The sequence below is a fragment of the Pseudopipra pipra genome, chromosome 22, assembly GCF_036250125.1.
Source record: "Pseudopipra pipra isolate bDixPip1 chromosome 22, bDixPip1.hap1, whole genome shotgun sequence".
Lineage (NCBI taxonomy): Eukaryota > Metazoa > Chordata > Aves > Passeriformes > Pipridae > Pseudopipra > Pseudopipra pipra.
In genome coordinates this window covers 3,187,210-3,208,256 of record NC_087570.1, presented here as the reverse complement: position 1 = coordinate 3,208,256, position 21,047 = coordinate 3,187,210, and the positions used below count along the sequence as shown (strand labels likewise).

The following is a 21,047-nucleotide window of genomic DNA, read 5'->3' as shown; positions in this document are numbered from 1 at the left end:
AAGAGTGATGGAATGGAAAAACTTGGTTTTTTTGAGAATAGAAGGGTGGCAACTGATAGAAAACTATCAGTTATTTCAGTTCAAGTTTCCTATTAATTCTGGAACAGACCTGCCAATTCCTGCACTTTCAGTTTTTCCATCCTAGATGTAAGTCCTGGCCCACGCAAGTTATATCTGGCAAAACTGAAATCAGGAGCTCTGGCAGCTGCAGAGTCCTTTATGGGAAATGAGAGTGCTGGCTGGGAAGGACTTTTTGCACTTCTCTCCCCAAAACCAGAGGAGGTTACCAAGGAGGTTACTGATGGGTGGGAGGGGGGGAACAGCCTTCCTTGGAATACAGCCGTGTCAGGGGCAGACAAAAGGCTCCTGCATGTGCACACACACACACACAGAGATGCTCACACACACAGAAATCAATTATGTGGTGGCAAATAGGATTTCCTTAACTTGGTGCTTTTCTGCTCTGTTGCAGCCGCGATAACGACCTTTCCACTATCATCTCCAACCTGCACCAGAGCCGCCAGCTCGTTATGCCAGAGACCCAGAGCCGCTGTGAATTCAAGAGAAACAGCATCGAGGTTGGCCTGGGAGCAGCAGGTAAGGAGCTGGAGCAGGTCCTGCTGCTCTGGGTTCGTTGACTCCCCTCCTCTCCCTTTGGCTGCCTCGGCCGTTCGTTTTTCGGCAGCTGGTTTCTTTGTGTTACAACTCTGTGAGCTCTAGGAAGGGGTTTTTTAATATTCTGGCTAAAGATTAACGTGGAAAGGATTTCATGGTGATGGTGAAGTCCTTCTGAGATCCCAGCCCTGTGTGTTATTCCCAGATCTAGTGGTCTGTGTTAGAGTACTGGCAAAGGAGCTCGCGCCAGCAGAGGAGTGAAATGTCCCCAGGGTTGGTGCCAAGTGAAGCAGAAAGGCCTTGCAGAGAGCATGATTTGATTTGTAATTTCATTAATCAGAGGTTCCCCGTGCTGCTGCTGTGCCTGCCAACTCCTTTGGGAGTGTGGTTGTTTGGTTTTGTAGCGCTGCCTGGTTTTTTTGGGTAGTTCACCTGGTTTCAGGTTAACGTGGTGGCACCAGAAATGCTCCTCTTGGATCCTGCCCTGTGCCTGTCTGGATGTCAGTGAGGGAGTGTGGGCAAGGATGCTCTGGTGACAGTTGTTCATCAGTCACTAAGTGAGGCTCTGTAATAAACTGGAAATCTGTTGATTGCAGGATCTGTGATTTGCTGTTGATTATAAATAAATGTTGAGGGAAACCTGTGATTTATGTTAGTTTTTTATGTTGACTGATCCCTGCCCTTCCAAATCAGGGCTGGATCTCTATGTGTGTTAATACAGGCCTTTCCTGAAAACCTGTGTCTGTTTGTGGATTTGTTCACATTTTTTTTTGTTAGCCATTCTGTTGACTGTGTAAATTAACCCCAAATCTGAAGGGAACTCCACATCTAACACCCTTTGGGAATGTCTTTGGAGGGTGCTCAGGAACATGACAGGTACCTGGTTGGCTTTTTGCCTGAGGTTTAACCCTTTCCTGACAGGTTCCTTCTGCCTGCAGTGGACTTTGTACTGGTGTGACTACTTAAGTGAAGTGTTCAGTGCCATGGGTGCTGAGCTGGGGGATTTGTGATATATCTGTAGAGCAGCCATGGGCAGCTCCCAGTCTTTGCTCTCACATCTTAATCTTCATATTCTCATCATTAACAGATTTCCTTAACAGCCCCTTTTCCTACACAGCTCCAAGAGCACCAGACTGGCCAGAGATCCATTTTTCTGTATGACCTTGCTTGAGTTTATATGTCTGTGTGTCAAAATGGTTTTTAACATTTTTTGCTTTACAGAGAAACTGCTGGGCTTGATCAGTATTGCTGGGATTCTTTGAGGTCCATGGCATTCCTGAAATGCAGAAGGGTTCTTCTCATTCCCATCAGTGCTAGGCAGTGGAAAAGATGAGATGTAGAAGCCCTCATTCTTATTTGTTAAGAGTTGATGTTGGAGGTTCTCTGGTTAGTTTTTTAACCTTAAGAAGCAGCAAGAAGTGGCCTCAAGCTGTGCCAGGGGAGGTTTAGATTCCATATTAGGAAAAGTTTCATCATGGGAAGCGTTGTAAAGCATTGGAACAGGCTGCCCAGGGCAGTGGTGGAGTCACCATCGCTGGGCATGTTCAAAAAAATGTGTAGATGTGGCACCTGGGGACATGGTTTAGTGATGAAACACGGTGGTGGTGGGTTGATGGTTGGACCTGGTGATCTTAGAGGGGCTTTTCCAACCTTAATGGTTCTATGAAATACTCAAGGAGTGTTGGAGCAGTGAAGGAGAAGAGGCTCATCCACACAAGAGGCCACCAAGCGAGTGACAGAGCTCTTCAGGACGTGACGGATCTGGTGTGTCAGACAAGAGCTGATCTGCAAAAGAGCGAGATGGGGGGGATGGTGGGGATATTGTCACATGTCCCCAGGGACAGTTTAACTCTGAATTCCCCCCTCTCTCTGGAGCCAGCTCTCTCTCCATGCTGGTTTGATTAAGGGAGGGCTCATTTTGCCAAAGTCTCTGCAGGAGCTGCCTGCTCTGAGTGCAGAGCGTGTGCTGAGCTGGTCCCTGTGTCACCTCCCAGGCACACACAGGCCAGGGGAGCAGGAACAGAAGGTGCTGGGATTTGGAGCTGATGCCCCACTGTTGGGTTTGTGTCTTGGTTCTGTTCGTTTTTGCTGGCAGGGGGGAAAAAACCACCAATTGCCACGTATAGAATGTGAAGAGAGCCAGTGCTGGGTTGGTCTGAAAGGCTGGTTGTTGTTTAAACCACTTAGTTACAACAATAATGGGAGAAGAACCTTGCCCCCAGTTGTCTGCTGTGTTTGCACTGTGTACCCTCGAGAACAATGCTGTGTATTTGGGTTATGAGAACCTTCCCCCTCCAAAAGGCACCTGGAGATAACCAGTGCTGAATAAATGATGTTAATGCCGTCGTGTTCCTGCCTCACTTGTGTCTGTGAGCTGCAGAGCTCTCAGAGGCACTTGGGATCTGCTGCTAAAACAGTTTCTGTTGCTGGTTTATGGGTTTGGAGTTGGGCACATGGTGCCAGTCAGGAGAGGTGGAGATTCCAGAGGCTCTGCTGTTCCAGCTGCACATCCCCCTTGTGAGAGGTGAGTGTGTGCTGCTGGAACAGGACTCACCAGCCTCTGCTCCTTCTTGGCCGTGGTTAAGCAGAGGATTGAGAACAAGGACAGCACAAATGGAAGAGATTTGCTTTTTGCAGGGCCTGTGAGGGTAGCAGGAGGGTTGAAGCTGGCAGGATTTGGCTGGTGTGTGGTTAATTCTGTGAGGGAATTCCCTGATTTATAGTTAGAACTGGGATTAGAGGCAGTGCAATGGTTTTGAACAGCATGGACTGGAAAATTAGAAGTATTACTGGATCTTTAATGGTCTTTGAAATGCAGAAAGGGGCTGAAATTAATGAAAAATAATTGTGTATAGTTAGTTCTGGGGCTTTTATGACTTCTGGGAGATAGGAAAGGCTAGAGCTGGGGTTCAAGGTTAGAACTGGGCTGATGTTCAGGTCACAGGGGCCTGAAAAGACTGACTGGGTCATATAAGAACTTTGGTTGGAAGAGCAGTGCTGATTAATATCCTTGGATGGCTTATGGATAACTTTTAAGTGAAAACAGGTCACTTTATGTCAATGGTGATGGTTATATTTGAGAACAGAGAGACTGAAGAGATTAATTTGGGACAGCAGAAGCTGAAAGACTTGGAAAATAAATAACTGTCCTGAAGGACTCAGATAGGGTTTGGCCCTGCCTGGAGCAGGATTTAATAACCCACTTGGGTTGTGCAATAACACACAGAGGTGGGTTTGGAACAATAAACCTGGAGGAGGTGCAGCCTTGGGATTTGAGACAGCTGGGACCAAAAACATCACTGTATTTTGGATCTGGTGATTCTCTAAGAGCTATAAAGGGTCTGGAATAATCAACACCAAATGGCTCTGCTGTTTCTTGCATTGCTGAGGGTGTGATTAAGGCAAGTGTGGTGAATGTGACACGTTGGTAAGTGTGGCATCTCCAGAAATCTGAGAGCTACAGAGCTTTGAAAATAAATTTATCATGGAAAAAAATGGAAGGACTGTTACTACTGTTCTACAGTGATAAAGGGGAAAGGGAGGTAGTTGCCAGCAGGTAAAATTTTATCAGAAATGTTGGACAAGATGCATAATTCCTTGCACCAGTTTTCGAGTACTTTGTAGGAGATGAGTCAGGCAAGACAAAGAAGGGCAAATTCCTCAAGATCATAAAGCAAATGAACAACAGAGCTCAGTTCCCTGCTTTGTCCTCCCTAACATCTCTTCTAAACCTCCATGTTGTTGTTCCACGGTGACAGTATGGGATAGATGTGGGTTTTAGAGAGTCAGCACAGAGCTGATCTGAGGGTGGTGTTCCCCTGCTGCTGCTCTCTGCACTGAAGCAAGATGTCTAGCTAAGAACAGCTGACAGCCTAACTCATGTTTGAAGTCCCCTGATGGCTGCTGCACCTTTAAAGGAAATCAGGAATGCCAGTGCATAATTCTACCAAAAAAGGCAAAAACCTGCTCCAGGTGGTTGTTCTCAGTGAGAGCCTGGAGCCCTGGGCTGGCTGAGCCTTTTGCAAGGACAGCAGAAGTTGGTGGCCAGAGGTGTGTGCTGATAAAATCTAATTGCCCTATTGATTGGCTTTGGAGCCACTGTCAATGGGGAGTGATGGAGATATTTGTGTGTGGGTGATGTGTGTTGGTTCTATCTCGCTGCTCCAGGGCCACTGGGGACCCTCAGGTGTTACAGGGATCTCTTAATCTTGGAGCAAACCTGTGTGTGCTGGGCCTGCTCTGCAGCACCACAGATTTATTATTGAAATTACCACTGAGGCACTTGGGTTTCCTCAGGTCCCAGGGAATCCTGGATTCTGGGAAGAGCTGCCCTGTTTGTAACTCGGGATTCTTAACTAGGTGGAGAAATCCATCTCACTGGTTTGGGATTTTACCCATCTGCAGCCTCTCACACTGTTCTTCCTTCTCATCTGGGTTGGCTGGTGACAGTGTCATGTCCTCAGAGTTTTAAGAACAGTGTATCTCTGCTTTCTCTGCCTTTCTCTGTGCCTGGGAGTCGAGGTGCTTGTGCTTGCTAAATGCCTGTCCTCCAAAGGGTTGTGCAGATTCCAAGTGTGCAGGTGTTTGTTGTTTCCAGCACACGCTGGAAGAGCAGCAGTAAGTTCTTGTGGAGGTTCAGAGAGTGGAGTGTGAGGGAAGGGCCTCTCTGCCATCTCTGCTGCTCTTCATTGATCAAAATGATACCAAGCTCCTCTTCTGAAGTCTGGGTTATGTCTACACTGGGCTTACATCCAGCTGCTGGGTTTAATCTCCCTACCACTTCCCTTGCCAGTTTTGGACCTTTTAAATTATTTATTTACTTATTTTTGAAACTTGGGACCAGCTAATGCAGCTGCTGGGAGGTGAGGTTGGGTTTTGGGCAGAGGGATACTATCCCTTTCCAGGGAAGAGAGTTGAGCAAGCACTTATAGGTGCTGACAGGTCTGCAGGGCTGCAGTTGTGGGGAACACCGTGTAGAACCCACCTGGAAAAATAAGCTTTGGTGCTTCCCAAAGCTCCCAGAATGTGAATGGTCTCTCCTCACTTGACCCTGCAGGTTGATTTCTCTCTGCCCTGTCCTTCTCTTGTGGTGATGGTGGTGATCTGCAGTGGGAAGTGCTGGAGGTGCTTTCCTGGGTGCTAATTAAATTACAGTCACGATGGGGATGCGCAAGGTGCCAAGGGGAGGAAGAGAGGAAAAAGTACAAATATAATGGGGTTTGTGCTTCCTCAGGAACAGGCAGAGAGGCAGCTGCATTGGTGAGATTCGGTAAGAGGCTTAAGAACATCTGCAAAGGTAGAGAAGTGTGTTCCAGTGCCTCAGGGGGAGCAGGCACGTGGGAGGGGAGGGCAGGCAGGAGCCTAATGGGAATATAAAAGTCACTTCCAAAAGGATCAGATAAAGGCAAGGCAGCAGCCAGGGCACAGCACTGGCACTGCAGAGGGGTTTACCTTGAGAGGGGATGATGGCACAAGGAGCTTTAATCTTAATTGAGAGAGAGACACACACACACACACAAGGATGAGCAGAGCCAGGGCCGCCTGACAAAGGCACAGCAGCAAAGCTGACGGTTTGCACATCAAACAGGGATTTAGAACCCCTCTAAGCAGCTAGTGGTGTGGCTGTAAACAAGTCCAATCCCCTCTATCCAGTTTGGCTGATGCAGTCTGCCAGGGCCTGCGTGGGGTGGGGGAGGATGGAGGAGCCTCGTGGGGCTCTGTGGTTCACAGAGACAGCACAGGTGCCTTCCCCCTCGTGTGTGTGATTTCACACTGCTGTAGGGTTTGAACAAGCATCTTTTGCAGTAGACTCCTGGTCCCAAGGCTCTAAGTAATTCCTCTCCTGCAAAAAAAAAAAAAAAATCCTCTTAATTTCTCCTCTTTCTCTCCTCAAACGCCCTCTGTTCTGCAGCGCCACATTTCATGGCTTCCCAGTTGCAGTAGGACTATTTGCATGGATAGAAGTGGAGGAATCAGGCTCACTGATGCTAGAGGAAGGTGGGTAGATCTTCCCTCTCTTCCTTCTGCCCCTTGTGACTGGAGGGAGTTGGCTTGGTGTGGATAGTCTGAGAGGAGACAGGGCAGAGTGTCAGGTCTCTCTCCAAACAGTGAGCAGGTCACCGTGGTTCTGCAGATAATATCGGGGACTGCTCATGGATTCAAGGTCATGGATTCAAGACTCCTTTCCCAGTGATTAGAGGCTTCCTTGGCTGTGGTGTGGGAAGCAGCAAAAGGCCAGCTTTCCAGCAGTGCAGAGCTCCCAGAGAGCTTGGGCTTCTTCTAGGGGTTATTGGTTCAACGTGATGGAAATGCCAAACCCTGAGAGCCTTGGCCTCAGAGCAGGGGTGTCCTCAGTGTTAACCTGCAGTGATTCCTGTGGAAATCCATGTGGCAGGGGGGACATGACACCTGTGTCCCTTGAGGAGACCCAGTTTAGGAGTCCTGCTCCACTGGAGGCCAGGTATGGTGCTTTTGCAGTCCTGGAAAAGCAATGTTCATCCACATGTCCCAAAAACATCATGAAAGAGATTTCTCTCTTCTCTCTGTGAGGTTATTTGTTCTGTATTAACCCTCCTGTCTCATCTCTCCACTTGATGCTCTGTTGACTAAGCAAAGGAGAAGGAGAAATTTTAGGAGTGAGCTGTAAAGAGCCTCACATTTAGGAATGTGGAATTTCTGTTGACAGGGCAGTGCTTGGAGATGGATGGATCTGGGTGTCTCACCTCCTGCGGGCCTGTCCCTGAATTCTTTGTGCCTGCCATGGAGGCCTTCCCAGTGACCTCATTTGGCTTTGCACTGAGACCCAGAGCTTTCATCTGCAAAGGAGGAGTTAATATTGGGGGGTGGAAAAGAATTGGGATCACGGCTGTTCCAGCTAATGGTTAGAGACAGAATCACAGCGAACGGCTGTTCTCGGAGCGTGTGATAATGAGCTGGGATGCAGACATGTTTTCATTTAACTAAGCCAAACAACAGGAAAAAAAAGCAACAGCCTTTATTGGACTGCTGCCTTAAATTGAGCAGAAAATCAGCACCAAATGGGCATCCAGGAGCTGCAAGCCCAGGCACTGTTGTTTATGTGTTTTACCATGAAGGACAATTGTTTACCTAGGCAACCTGAGGGTTGAGGCTCTGTCAGTGCCCTTCATCCTCTTCTTGGCTTGGAGCTGGAGGACTGTCCTCTCTTTGTGCTCTATTTAAGTTCATTTTTATTTCTCCTGAGGCCTTGCAGGAGTGGGAGGTGACCAACACCCTTTTGTAATACAAGCAGAGGTTCCTGGGAGGGGAAGGGAAAATGGGAAAGCCCAACATGGAAGTGTTTCCTTTTGCTGTGCCCTGCAGCTGCATGGGGGTTTGCTGGTGTGAGTGTTCAGGTTTTACTCTTGGCTTTGTCACTGCAGGGGGAGAAGGAGCTGAGGAAGTTCAGTGCCCTGTTCTTGGAGCTCAATAAACTTAGGATTGTAAAGGTTGGAAAAGATCTCTCTAAGAGATCTCTTAAGATCTCTCTCTAAGATCATTGAGTCCAACCTTGACAGGGGTTTGAAGCCTGCCTCTGGCTGGAGAGTTCTTGTAGGATGGCTCTGCAAACACCTTTGGGAAGGTCACTGGGGCGTTCCAAGGTGTTTCTCCCTCAGTTTTAGGAAAGGAGTGCCACAGTTGGACTGGGCTCACCATGGGCACCTTGAGTATCCCTCTGTGCCTGGTGTGAACAGGGCAGACTGGCCACAGTCAGGACAAGGAGTCTGTCACTCTCTGGAGTGGGATCCACCAGCTCATGGCCAGTCCACGCTGCAGCTCCGAAGCTGAAGTAAACACGGACTCCTCCTTCCTTTCCTTGCGGCTCTGGGAAGAGCAAGATTATCCTGCTTCCAGAAATAACCTCTTCCCGCCCCCTGCCTCCACCTCCTTTGCCAGGTGCCTCACAGGCAGCTACTAAGGAGCTGAAAACAGATCCCTGGTGCTGTGACACCTCCCTGGTGTTATATATAGAGATCCAGCGTGGACTGTGACCTGGCACCTGCCTTGTCCACTCTCACTGCTGGGTGGCAGAGCTGGCAGCTCTGACCCTGCCCTGAGTCAAGCTGATGCTTCAGAGCCAGGGTTTGGCACTGCTCCAGCTCCAGTGCCCGTGTGTATCTGTGTCACCAGGTTTGGGTGCCGTGGGTTAGTCCTGCAGGGCCTGGCTCCCTGCTCCTGTCCCCCAGGAACCCCTCACAGCTGCGTGTCTGCAAAGCTCCTGTTGGGATGAGAGGTGCCAGGAGCGGGCACCGAGCTCCTGTTCTGCTCCCTGTTTCTTCCAAGCAATCAGTGGCTCCCAGGTCGGGTGACGGGGAGGGGAAAAGTCCTGCCAAAGGGAAAGGGGTGCAGGGATCTGTGACTGGGAGAGCTGTGTTGGAGGAGACACATGGAAATGCTGACCCAGCCTTTTGGATGGGTAAAGTTGAGAGAAGTCCACCAGGAAAAGAGACCTGGACAAAACGAGCGCTGGCTATTTAGAGCCACAGGTCAGGCAAACCTGCCAGGGCAGTGTGTGACCCTGTGACTGCCTGTGCTTGAAGTCCTGCCAGCTCAGTCTCTGCTTCAGCCCTGCTCCAGCACCTCTGCCCTTTGGCAAAGCCAGACTGCCTGGGCTGGTCCAGGGGAAATGGGAAAGAAGACCACAACTGTTACTATAATTTGGGAAAGGTCATGTATTGGTTTGGGTTTTTTTCCTCCTGCTGTCCCTGCAGGTTTCTCCCAGGTTTCTTCACAGGGGCACAGTGAAGACCCACAACTCCTTTCCCTCTGCTGAGCATCTCTGATGACTTTCTGTGGTTATTGGCCTCTTCAGTGCAAATCAGGAAGATGGGTGGGGATTCTCAAGGGTTGAGTTGGGTGTATGTCCCTGTGGGGAACTGGAATCTGTCCTAATGCTGCCCTCTCCCCAGATAAAGCTTGTGGTTCCAGACCTGGTCAGGGACTCAGCTGTGCCACATGCTTTGTCAAACATGAACAGACTTGGGAAGAGTTGTCCAAGGATGGAGGTTTGGGTGTTGGAAAGATTTTATTAATGATCTGCTGTGAGCAAGAAGAGGGTCAGCTGCCTATTTCATTAATTTTTCATCTGTGCACAATCTCTGTGTTCCCAGTTCCTTTCCTTCCCTTTACCCTTCTCCCCTTTCCTGCTCTTTCCCCTCCTCCTCACGTTCCTTTGGTTCTCAAACCCTTTTTCCCTCCCCCCTCCCTGCTTCCTTTTCCAGTCTTAATCTCCATCTCACCCTCATATCCTCCTTCCTTTCCATTTCTCTTCCTCTTTTATTTCCCCTGTCCTCGTCCCTGCTCTCCCTTCCCCACCCTCCCTCCATCTCCAAGCTCCTCGGGAAGAAGACAATTCGAAGGCTTTTCCTCCCCGCTCTCAGCTGAGAGGCTCCTTCCCTCAAGCCAATCAATGGCAGCCTTTCAGCCCCGTGGGGCTTGGCAAACATTAGATCAATAAGTTATTAGCACCATTCTGTCAGCTGTAATGTGGAGATTGATCGGGGCCGGGGCTCCTGCACGCTGCCTGGCACTTCCCCAGCCTGATAAAGATGACAGATTAAGGGAATAAGAAAAAGGAATTAAGGAGTCTGGCTGTCAAAGCTGTCATGGGCTGGAGGAGCTGTTTTTTTCAGGGGCTGGATGAGTGCAATCGGACATTTAGGTGGTGCTAAGGGGGTACAGCACCACCAGCAGCTCTGCTGGGAATCACTGTCCTCAGCCTTGGCTGTTCTGAGGAAATGCTGGGAGGCTGGTGGAAGGAGCAGCCAGGGAGGTGGAATAGCTGTGCTGGGGCTTGGAGGGGAATACCAGGCTCCTGGACAGATTGAGCACCCAGGAGCCTGCAGGGAGGTGGGAATGCTGTCCCTGCCCTGTGGTGGTTGGGTGATGTGTGGCATTCCCCAGGACTCAGGGACTGTGTCAGAGGGATGATGCCAGTTCTCGTAGCTTTTTATCACAGATACATAAATGGAGGCCAAAGGATCTTTGCCCACAGGGTTTGTGGTCACAGAATCACAGACTGGTTTGGGTTGGAAGAGACCTTAAAGATCATCTTGTTCCACCCCCTGCCATGGGCAGGAACACCTTCCACTAGACCAGGTTGCTCCAACCTCTGTCCTTGGCCTTGAACACTTCCAGGGATGGGGAGTTCACTTTCTGGGCAACCTGATCCTTACTGGTCTTCTGATTTATCAGGCTTTCCCCTTCTCATGTCTTACCTGCTAGAAGATGCTCCTTTCTAGAGCAAGTGAGTCTCCTAAACCCTGGACTTCCAGCCCACTCTCCCATCCTCGTTCTTTGAATCTTTTCTGGAAGAAAGTGGAGATTCACAAGTTTGTGACTGCTAAAAAGCCTCTCTGCAGCATATAAAATTAATTCACATCTCTCTCTTAAGTGCAGCATATCCCTTCCATGAGCGTTTTTCATACTATGAATATTTACCACCTTTCTGTGGCTTGGTGCGTGCTGTAAAAATGAATTTTGTAAGAACCTGGGAGACAGGGGGGTGTTGGTGCACCTTCCCTAATAAACAGCCTCATTAGAGACAGGCAGGAGGGTGGCTCCAGCATCACCTGCACCTCGCTCACCCCTTGGCAACTGAAATATTGGACAGTCCTTTTGGGTGCTTTGCTCCAGCAAGGCAAGTCAAGTGAGCACGAGGAGGTGGGAAGTAGCAGGATACTGTGGATGGTAGGAGGAAAGGCAGATGGCCTTGTGGTTGGAGCTGAGGAAGGGGATGCAGGCTGCTCCCCATGCCAAGGAAAGGATGGTTGGTATGTTGTACATCGGGAATCCTTCTAGTCAGCTCCTTCTTTCATATGTGCTGGGGTCAGCTCGTGTTTTGGGAGGGGTTAGTGACACCAAGCCTACCTTTGGGGTGCTCCTGTGTAATGCATTGAGATCAGCAGCTGATGCTCACTGACTCTTGCCTACTGGAGTCCTTCTCTGCCATTGAGAGGAGTGGTTGCACAACCAGTCTGCCAAAGTTCTCTCAAAGTGAGCAGGAAAGAGAAAAACCTTTGATTACTCAATACTGCATCCTCCTTGCTTTGTACTAAGAGCCCATTCGTGTGTCCCATTCCTCCTTCCCCTTTATTTCCTGTTTTTCTTCCTGGTCCAAGATCCTCTTGTCCCAGGGAACTTGAAGAAGGATGCTTATGGAATGTTTGCAGACATGTTGGTCTGGGCTAGGGACATTCCTGAGCCAGGAGTGCCCACCTTGCTCTGCTGTTTGTGCTGTCAGACTGACACAGCAGCCAGCAGAAGGAAATGCCCCTGTGCTGGAGCACTTGCAATCTAAATCTAAATGACATCCAGCAAATAGATAAAGATGTGGAGACACAAAGGGGCGGCGAGATAACCCAGTGCAGTAACTAAGGTTTGAAGCCTGCTGCCTGCCATGTCCCTAAAACCATTAAGCTGACCTGCTGTGAGGAGGATGCTGCCTTTATTTTGCAGCTGGTTTGACACCCCCTTTGCAGTGACATTCCCTCCTTCCTTGCTAGAGCTGTCCCTGCCCCGTGAGCTGGCAAGCACTTGTATTGTTCCAGGATTCCCAAATCCCAGAAGCTCACTTGCTGCTTCCCTTCCCCCAGCTTCCCCAATAATTTCCCCCCCTCCCCCCATTCTTGTTGCCCTCAGTTAAATTATGGCCCGTTATTCCCATGACCTTGTGCTTCATTCTCCCTTTGTTCCATTGATTCCCGCTGGCAAGGGCCGGGTGCCGATGCACAGCCGGATTCCACACTCTGTGAGCAGGGGCTGCCTTTGTTGGGAGCAGCTCTGGGACTGCTGGGGCAGCACCTGACAAAGAGGAGCCCAGGGCTGCGGGATTGAGGCTCCAGGGTCCCCCCAAACCTGCCTGGTTCGGCACAGGGATGGGCTGAGCAGCTGGGATGGAGCTCCGGAGTTGTCTGAGCGGAGAAGCTCCTCTGGTGGGAGCCTGGCTGTGCCAGAGGGAAGGGGAGAGCTGAATAAATGGAGATGCTGCCAAGACATTTCAGGCTGGTCAGTGGGGATTGTCATCTTCAGGGTTTAAGTTTGATGGGGGAGTTAAGAGAGAGGGAGGATGTTTTGTTCCTCTTAAAATAATGGGAAAGGAGGTGGAAAAAGGACTCTGCTCTGGTTAGATGTTGGCTATGTGAGCCTGGGTGATTTCCCCTGTTAGTTGGCTCAGTTCTGTGTTGACTCAGGACTTCTGGGTCCAAGAAGCTTTCAGAGCAAACCCAGGGCTATGGATAGGGAGCATGAGATAGGTCTTGATCTCTTCCCCTCGTGCTGGAGCATGAACACAGTGCAGAAGAATTTGGTGCAGTCCCTCAGCTGTAATCGGGACTCTCTGTAGCCCACCCATTTAGCAACACTGGAGGGGCAGAAATGTTGTGACCACCTCATTCCTGTCCCTTCTGCAGGTGAATTCCTGTGCCCAGTCACTGTTCTCACCATGTGTGTCCTTGGTGCATCTCCTCTGCTGCAGATTCCCATGTAAAGAGTGGAGATAAAGTCCCTCTGTCTTTGGGGAAACCTAGAGATAGATTTTCTAATCTTCCCAGACTTAGGCTCCCAAGTCCTCTCATCAAAGCTGATAAGGAGGCTTGGGATTCTTAGATGTGTTGGTGAAGATGACTCTTAAGCCACCCAGCTCTGCTGAGTGCTGGGAGGCTGAGGATTAGAGGCAGTGCAGGAGACAAAATAAACCCCACCTAACCTGGCTTCCACAAAAGCTGGGTTTATGGTGCCATGCCCACATCCTTTCTCCTTATGGTGCAAAGCTGTTGGGTGATCCCTGTTTGTGGGGCCAGCACTGTCCTCCTCCAGCTCACCTGCTTTCCAGGCCTGTCTCTGTTCATGCTTCAGTGTAGGAGGTGAGTGCTGAGAGAGAGGGGGAAAATCCACTTTGATTTCGAGATCTTTGGGGAAAATATTTGACTTTGTTCCCAAAAAACCTCCCTCTGGATCACTTTCTGTACTGCCTTGCCAGGCCAGCAGGAGCCTTGGAGGTAAATGTGGGGTCTGGGGACCTGTGTGGGTGGGGGGTTTTGTGGTCAGGTCTGTGCTGCACTGGTGGCAGGGAGTGATCAGTATTCTTGGGGCTTCCCCCAGCCCCCCTTCCTTGTGTTATTGCCTGGCCCAGCTTCATAATGTTCCAGTTCTACTGATAATGTCTTTCTTTCTCAGCTTTGATATTAAAAACTGCCCTGATTTGGCTCCCTTTCAGCTGAAATGCTCTGCAGAAGGCAGGAGAGAAGAGGCAAAAGCAGGAATTGGGGGAATAAAAAAAACCAAAGCCCCCTTCCCCCAGTCATCCCTCCCCACCCTTTAAGGTGAAGTGCTGCCCTTTGCAGGTGCATGGGCTGAGCAAACAGCTGTCCTGGGGCTCTGTGGTCCATCAGTAGCAATGTACTCGATGCACAACCTGTCTCTGTGAGGGTGGTGAGACATCCAGGAGCTGCACTGCCAGCTCATTTGCAAAACAGATTTGGTTCTGCTGCTGCTGCAAAGTCAGGGGGAGATGGACGGTGGCTGCTCCCACCCCAGTGTCCTGGCTCTTTGTGTGAGCGCAGGGAAGGGTTGGATGAGTGGCACGTGGAGATAAAGGGATGAATTTAAGAGTGCAGGGCCCTGTAAAAGGGGCGTGTGTTTGGCAGGTGTCAGTGGTGTGGCAAAGCTGGGCACGTGGGTTAAGTTGTGAAGAGGAAAGGAAACACAAACACGTCGCTGTTGAGGTTGTACCCCGGAAACTGTGAGTTAACTAAATAATTAATGAAACTGGGACCTGCCTCTGCCCTGCTTTGCAGCTAAGGAAGAAAAGCAAAGATGGGGTATGACTTCTTAAAACACTGGGCTGGAGCTCAGAAGGTTGCTGTTCAGGCTTGTGCTCTCCTCGTGACTTGGTAAATTTGGGGTGGGTTGTTAGATCTTTGTGCCTCCGTACTGGCTACTGATGATAATTGTTCCCTTTTCCTTGCTTACTGTATGTCCTGTTGATTTAGTCCCCACACTTCTGGGGCCAGGGGCATCTCTGCCACATTGCAGGGCTTTGCCTTAAATGAAAAAAAAAAAAATAATAAAATGGAAAAGAGGAAATGTTTCATTCTGTGATGGAACTGACTGCCAAAAACCTGCTGGGGGGCAGCCCAAATACGGACTCAGCGCACGGGATTTGGGGCTGTGCTACCAGGTGAACCCGAGATGCTGGAAGGATCATCCTGGGGATTAAATCACTAATGTGGGATCCCTCTGGAGGACCAAGCCAGGGGCAGGACACCTGAGACCTCTCCCCATGGTGGGATGTCACACCTCCCTGCGTGCCCAGAAGTGGGGGGGTGGTTCTGGAGGCTGGAGGAGCACAGGTCTGAGGGAGTTGGTGCTGTTTCAGAGTTCCTGCTTGATCTTGGCCTTCCCCTGCACCAGTGCAGCTGCCTGGGAGGGAGATGGGGCTTGCAGCCTGTCCTGCTGACGTGTGTGGGAACAGTGGGAATAGCAGGGCACGGCGCGAGTCGGAGCGAGCGTCTGCTGGCAGATGGGCCCGGGGGTGGGAGTGGAACAGCGGGAGGGAAGCAGGGATGGGGGGTAATGAGGTGCCTTGGCAGAGCTGTGAAACCAAGGAATCTTCACTGCTCACATTCCAACTGCTGTCACATGGAACCGGTGCTTCTGTCACCAGTTCTTTTTCCATGGAGTCTCTTCCTGCCTTAAAAAGCCCTCGTTGGGCTTTGCTGCCTCCTGGCCCGGGGCTGGGAGGGGCGAGCGGAGCAACGGGGCTTCTCGTTGTTCCAAAGCCACAAATCCTGGATGAGAACACTTCTGGGGAGGATATGTGAGCTTGGCCTCCAGCGCTCTGAGGGTTTGCAGCATCAGGCTATAACGTTTCCAGGAAAATCAGCATGAAGAATGAAGCGTTCCGTGGGGAGGGAGCTGGTGCCTCTGTTTGTGCTCTGTGGCCAGGTACTTCCGAGCTCTGGTGCTGCCTTGGCAAGCTGAGACCGTCTGTGGCTTTGCAGGAGTTTGTGCAAAGGGGAAACTGAGGCAGGAGGATTGATAAAATTCAAATGGAAAGACTGGCTCAACACCTGGGATGTGAAGTGCTGAGAGAACTTCAGTGCCACCACTGGCTGACTCTGGCCTTTCCCATCTGCTTTTCAGTTGCCACTGTTGTGTTTTTCCTTTGCTCTTGGTTCTGGATGGTCTCAAGGCTCTGCAGTCATCTCTTGAGTGCCAGTTCTGTTTAGGGGCTGGGTGACAGGGTCATGGCAAGGTGAGGTCGGAGGCAGCCCCGTGCCCTTTAAAAGCCTGAAATGCCACTTGGAACTTTGCAGAGCTCCTGGATTGCTCCTGGGATAGAGGAGGGCTGGTAGGGCTGCCCTGGGCACAGTGTCTGGCTGCTCTCTGCACTCAGCTTGTGGCAGCCACAGACCTGTGCCCTGGATCTCTTGATAAATCCAGTGCCAAGGCAGGAACCTGGGCTGCTCAGCTGAATTCCAAGTGATGGGGAGTGATTCTGAGTGCGAGGGACAGTTGCTTGGCTGAAAACGTCCCCTGGAACAGAAATAATGTCGTTGTTGTTATAAATAGGACCGAGGGGGGTTTGTAACCTTCCCTAACCCACACATTTTGGGCAGATTGCAGCAGCTTTGCATGTGTATGGATGCACAGGCAGATACAACCTATTCTCACTCAAATATGGTGCTTGTTTGTGAGATGGTGTTTTTTTTTTTCCCTTTTAAGATGCTGCATCTTTAACAAGCCCTTGATAGATGAGAATTTGATGCTTGCAGTGACAAACAGGCTCTTCCTTCCTGCCCATATGCACCATCATGCTTTCAGTTTCCCCCAGCGTTATTATGGGAGGATATTGATTTTAAATCTGGTCGGGGATGCTGTAATTGTATATTAGATATTTTCTGTTGGTTTGTAGGGCTGCAGTAATGCAAAAGGCTTGAGTGTTTCCGTACAATCCAGAGGGGGAAGATTGCTAAGGACCTTGAGGTTTTGAAGGAGGAGGGGGGGGGAGGGAGGGGGAGAGACAGAGAGAGAGAGAGAGAGAGAGGAGAGAGAGAGAGAGAGATACTGTGGTAGGAAGATTCAGAGATCTGTTGTGCTTTTTCTTTTTTTTTTTTTTTTTTGTGTTGTTTTTTTCCTCCCCTTCCTTTCCCCCAGTTGCTTTGCATCAGGGCATGAAAGGAGTGGAAACACCGGGGGGACAAAAGGCACCAGAACAAATGATGAAACTCAGTAAGGAAATCAACTGGATTCAGAATTTATAGCTTTAAAACGTTGCATTGATCAGTGTGTGAATAGTCATTATGTGCTTTTGGGCTGCGTGATTAGGAAAGCAGATCAAGGCTCTCAAGATGATGATTTTTCTTACTTTCATTTTTTTTTTCCCCCTCTGCTTGTAATATATGTGTGTGTGTGTGCCTGTGTGTGTGTGTGAGAGAGAAGCATAAATACCAAAGTCTCTCTGGTCGCTTCTGCAAAGAGGAAAGTACAACCTTGTCTTGATACTCAGGTTTCTCATCTCTCTTCTAGATGAAATTTTAGGCAAGAGAAGAGTATGTTCTCCCAACAGCAGCAGTGAGTGTCCTTTAGAAAGCAAGAAAGCCAGAAGTGAGTCCCCAAAGGGTAAGTGCTGCTTCTCCCTCCCTCCCCCATCCCCTTCCCCTTTCTTCTCCTTTCCTAAGAGTGGAACTTAATTGAAATTAAGGAGCCGGGGGGGGGGGGGGGGGTGAGAGAGGGTTTGCAAGAGGCTGCGGTGTGGGAGCCGTGTCTGGCACTGAGGGTGCATGAGGGAGGCGACCAGGGCTCTCTCTGCTTTCTTTATCTCCTCGGGGGGGGGGAGGCTCGCGTTGTGAGCCTCTTAATTAGAATAATTGCTTTACGGTTAAGAAAAAAAAAAAAAAAGGCAAGCCGCAGCCCTTGAGGTGGATTTTTAGGGGTGTTTCCAGTTTTTTCGGGCAGAATGTCTTGATTACATGTTTAATATAAAGAGAGACACGCAGGCTTATCGTGCTGGCATCTGTTCCTTTAAAGGGAAAAAAAAAAATAGAAGCCTGTCAGGGAGAATAGGGCTGCCTAGTTCTCTCTTATGCATTTATGGCTCTGTTCCTATAGAGATGGAATCTGCAGAAGGTTTCTCTACTTAGGGGTTTATTTTTATTTTTTTTTAATCTCTTGGTTTGTCTTCGGGTTCTTTTCCTGTGAAGGCGATTTTTAAACTTTCTTTAGGGCTGGCAAAGTGGGGTGGGTAATGGAGCCTGCAGTTAATGAGTTTGTCTCCAGGTTGGGTAAATGAGGTTTTGCAGGCCGTTTACTTAAAGGCTTTGTTGTTAAGTTCAAACTAATTAGCTGTCAGTAATACCCCTCTCGTGTAATCACTGTGCCTAACCTGCACTCTTTGCCACTTTAAAAAAAAAGAAACAACTAAAAGCAGATCCTGTTCCATGGGTTTGGAGTTCAGCTGAGACTCTCTAAGGTGTATATCCTCAATAACCCATCCAGGGAATCTCAGAAGGGACTTTTTTGCAGCAGTTTGTCCTAAAGCTTTCTTAAACTACGTGCTTTATATTATGCTTTAGAAAGATATATTGTAGGGACCTGTTCTGCATCCTGATTTCACAGAATGTTCCTGTATATTGTTTCTGGTCCCCAAATTATGATCTGAAGGCAGCATACTCTGAATGCTGGTGTCACTTAATAGAATATTGCCAACATCACCTGAGAACACACTAAATCTTCTCTTTCATGTAACCCTCTCCTGCCTGTTAACTCCTTTATACCAGTAGAAGTGCCTTAGATTTTACTGGAAACCATTGATACTGCTACTCTTTATCTGTTTTCCTTGATTTGCTTTCATCTGCCCTGTTCCTGTTATCCTGGAAATGTTTCTAGTGGATGTGCAGGAAAATTCCAGCAGGATGCTTCTATAGATTCTGAAACATGTTTGTTATATGAGACATGGGACTCCTGTAACACACTTGACACTTTGCTGTTTCTGCTGCGTTTGTATCCTTTGTAATTCCAAGGTATCAGAATCCAGGTAACAGCAACCTGTGTGGCCTGGCTGAGAATGGGCTAAACTTTAAGCAAGCTGTCTGAAACCAAACTGTTGCATTTGGATTCATCCCAGTAAAGTGGCTGAAGTGGCACAAATGGATTGGTTTTGCCATGGGAGCAGCAGGGTCAAATGATCTCATTCCATTTCTTTCCTCTGGCCTTCCCACCGTTTTTGTTTTCTGGGGTGGGCTGAGGGCAGTGTGAGGCAGGTGAGGAACCCTTGGCTTTGCAGGATGCACTTGGGATCTAAATCCTGCTCCTTAGCTCCCAGTGACTGGGGGGATTCCCTTCCAGGGGTTCCCAGGAAGCCCTGGATAAAGAAAAGTTTTGTTTTCTGCTCCCACTTTTCTTCCTCGGAAATCCTTCCCCGCCCTTTGAAAGAGATGAGACAGAATGGAAATTTGGAGCTGGGCCTTTTAGTGATCTCCCATGTGACCTGTTTTTTTTTTATTAGATCTTTGGAGAGCCCCTGTTCCCTCCAGTGGTGTGCAGGAATTTAAGCCTAGGCTGTGCTGATGCTGGAATACCATTGGAATAGTGAGGGGCTGAGACTTCTGTGCTTTGGGGGTCTTTGTCTCCCCACTCCCTGCTATGGAAAGGGGGTAAAAGGAGGGGCTGCAGCAAGTGTTGCTGGCTTAAGGCCCAGACAGTGACAGCACCTCACAGCTGAGAACTCCCAGGAGCCTTCTGTCCTGCTGTCAGTCAGGCAGTGCTCCTGTGTCACGGGTGCCATGGAGGGAAACGATCCCTGTGTTCCCAGCTCTGGCTGGAAATGGAACGATCCACGCTGTGTGACAAGCCATTTTCAAATGGGATGGGCCCTAAAGGCCAGTTACTTGGGATTTGGGAACTGCTGCAGTGGAGCAAAGTGTGAGGTTGTGCTGGAGCCCCAGGCTTGGCTGGGACCCAGAGTGCAGTTTGTGATTTAGGAGCGGGAAGGGAAGCAAGGACCGGTTGGAGTTTTGGAGCCTGTGCAGCCTCACGCTGTGCTGCAGTAGGAGCAGGGTCTGCAGTGTTCCCTGGGACACAGCCCTCCTTTTCCTCCAGCCTGGTGGTCCTGTGCCTTGTGCAGGTGCTGCTCCTCCACATCCCGCATCCCTTGTGGCGGCGACCGGCTCCGGGCAGGACTCTGCCCCTCTCCACCACAGTCTGCCCTGGAAGCAGCTCTTGCTCTCCATCACACAGTGCCCTAGAAGCAGCTTTTGCTCGGGGCACAGCTGCCTTGTCTCAGGAACAGCCTTTTGAAGAGCAGGAGTGACCCCATGGCACAGCTCGTGCTGCCGTGGCCGCGCCTGACAAGGCGAGGAGAACAGAGGCAGCCAAGGAAATCACTCCCGCTCTCCGACTGAGTGAAAAAACACCTGTAGGGCTGGAAACCCTTCCAGCGGGGGAGCAGCCACCTTCCCTTCCCCCTCCCCAGCTCGCAGTGTTCGCTCCAGAGATCAAAAGAGAGCCCTATCTCGGTGGAAACGGGGCCGCGCCGCTGTCAAACAGAGCAGAACGTTCTCGCGTCTAATATGGAAATGGGAGCGGTATCAGAGGCTGGGAGCGAGGGCTGTGCTGGCAGGTCACGGGGGAAGCTCTCTCCTCTCCCCAGGAGACAATTCCCCAAGTGAAACCCTCGCTCTCCCGCGGCAGCAGCGCGTCTGGAGATCTGCTCCCCCCCACACCTCGAGACGCGAAACAAAAACCGAGGAGGGAAAAACCGGCAAAGAGTGTTTTTGGTTCCCGTTTGAGCCGCTGAAAAATAAATCTGGTAGGAGCCTCGTCGTTTGGGAAGGTTGGAAGCCGGGCTGGACGAAGTGCTGGAAAACACACGTAGGGAACAATATTGTGCTCACCCCCTGGGGCGGGCGATGAGCTCATACGCTGCTCCCTCTGCCATTCTCTTTTCTTTGCTATTGTGGATCATTTAAAACAAAACAAAGTCTTGCTGCGTCTTTGGGTGATGAACTAGACCAGAACTGGAGCTGGACTGCAGCTGAGCAATTCAGATCCAGCCTCTGTCAGTTTGTCCCTCTCCTTTGGAGGGGAACATCCATGTGTTGGTGGCTTTGGCAGCTGTCCAAATAGGCAAGGAGGAACAAGGAACAAGGTTTGGCCCCGTTCTTGCTAAAAACTTCACTGCCCCCCCTCCCAGACTGCTGAGTGTGGTGGGAGTGGGCACAGCACCCCCCTGCCCTGGCAAGAGAAGACCCTAAAGCTGCTGACCAAGACCTGGCCTTGAGTTTGCAGTGAGACGCGTTTGCAGCAGGTTCCTCGAGCTTTGACTGGGGTTGGATAAAGGGAACCTTGGCCTGTCATGGGTTTGTAGCAAAGGAGAAGGGCTGGATAGGCTGGGTGCTCGTGTTTTGTCTGGA

General features: G+C 50.0%; 1 protein-coding gene across 5 annotated transcripts in view; it reads left to right on the top strand.

Annotated features, from left to right (window-relative positions):
- The window catches only part of SAMD11 (sterile alpha motif domain containing 11), a 116,518-nt gene that overhangs the window by 60,803 nt on the left and 34,668 nt on the right, over nucleotides 1-21,047 (top strand). For all 5 annotated transcript variants that reach the window (XM_064678481.1, XM_064678480.1, XM_064678484.1 and 2 more), the window contains 2 exons: nucleotides 473-597; nucleotides 17,164-17,256. In XM_064678481.1, coding sequence (XP_064534551.1) covers nucleotides 473-597; nucleotides 17,164-17,256 — 218 coding nt within the window. The remainder of the gene's footprint in view (nucleotides 1-472; nucleotides 598-17,163; nucleotides 17,257-21,047) is intronic.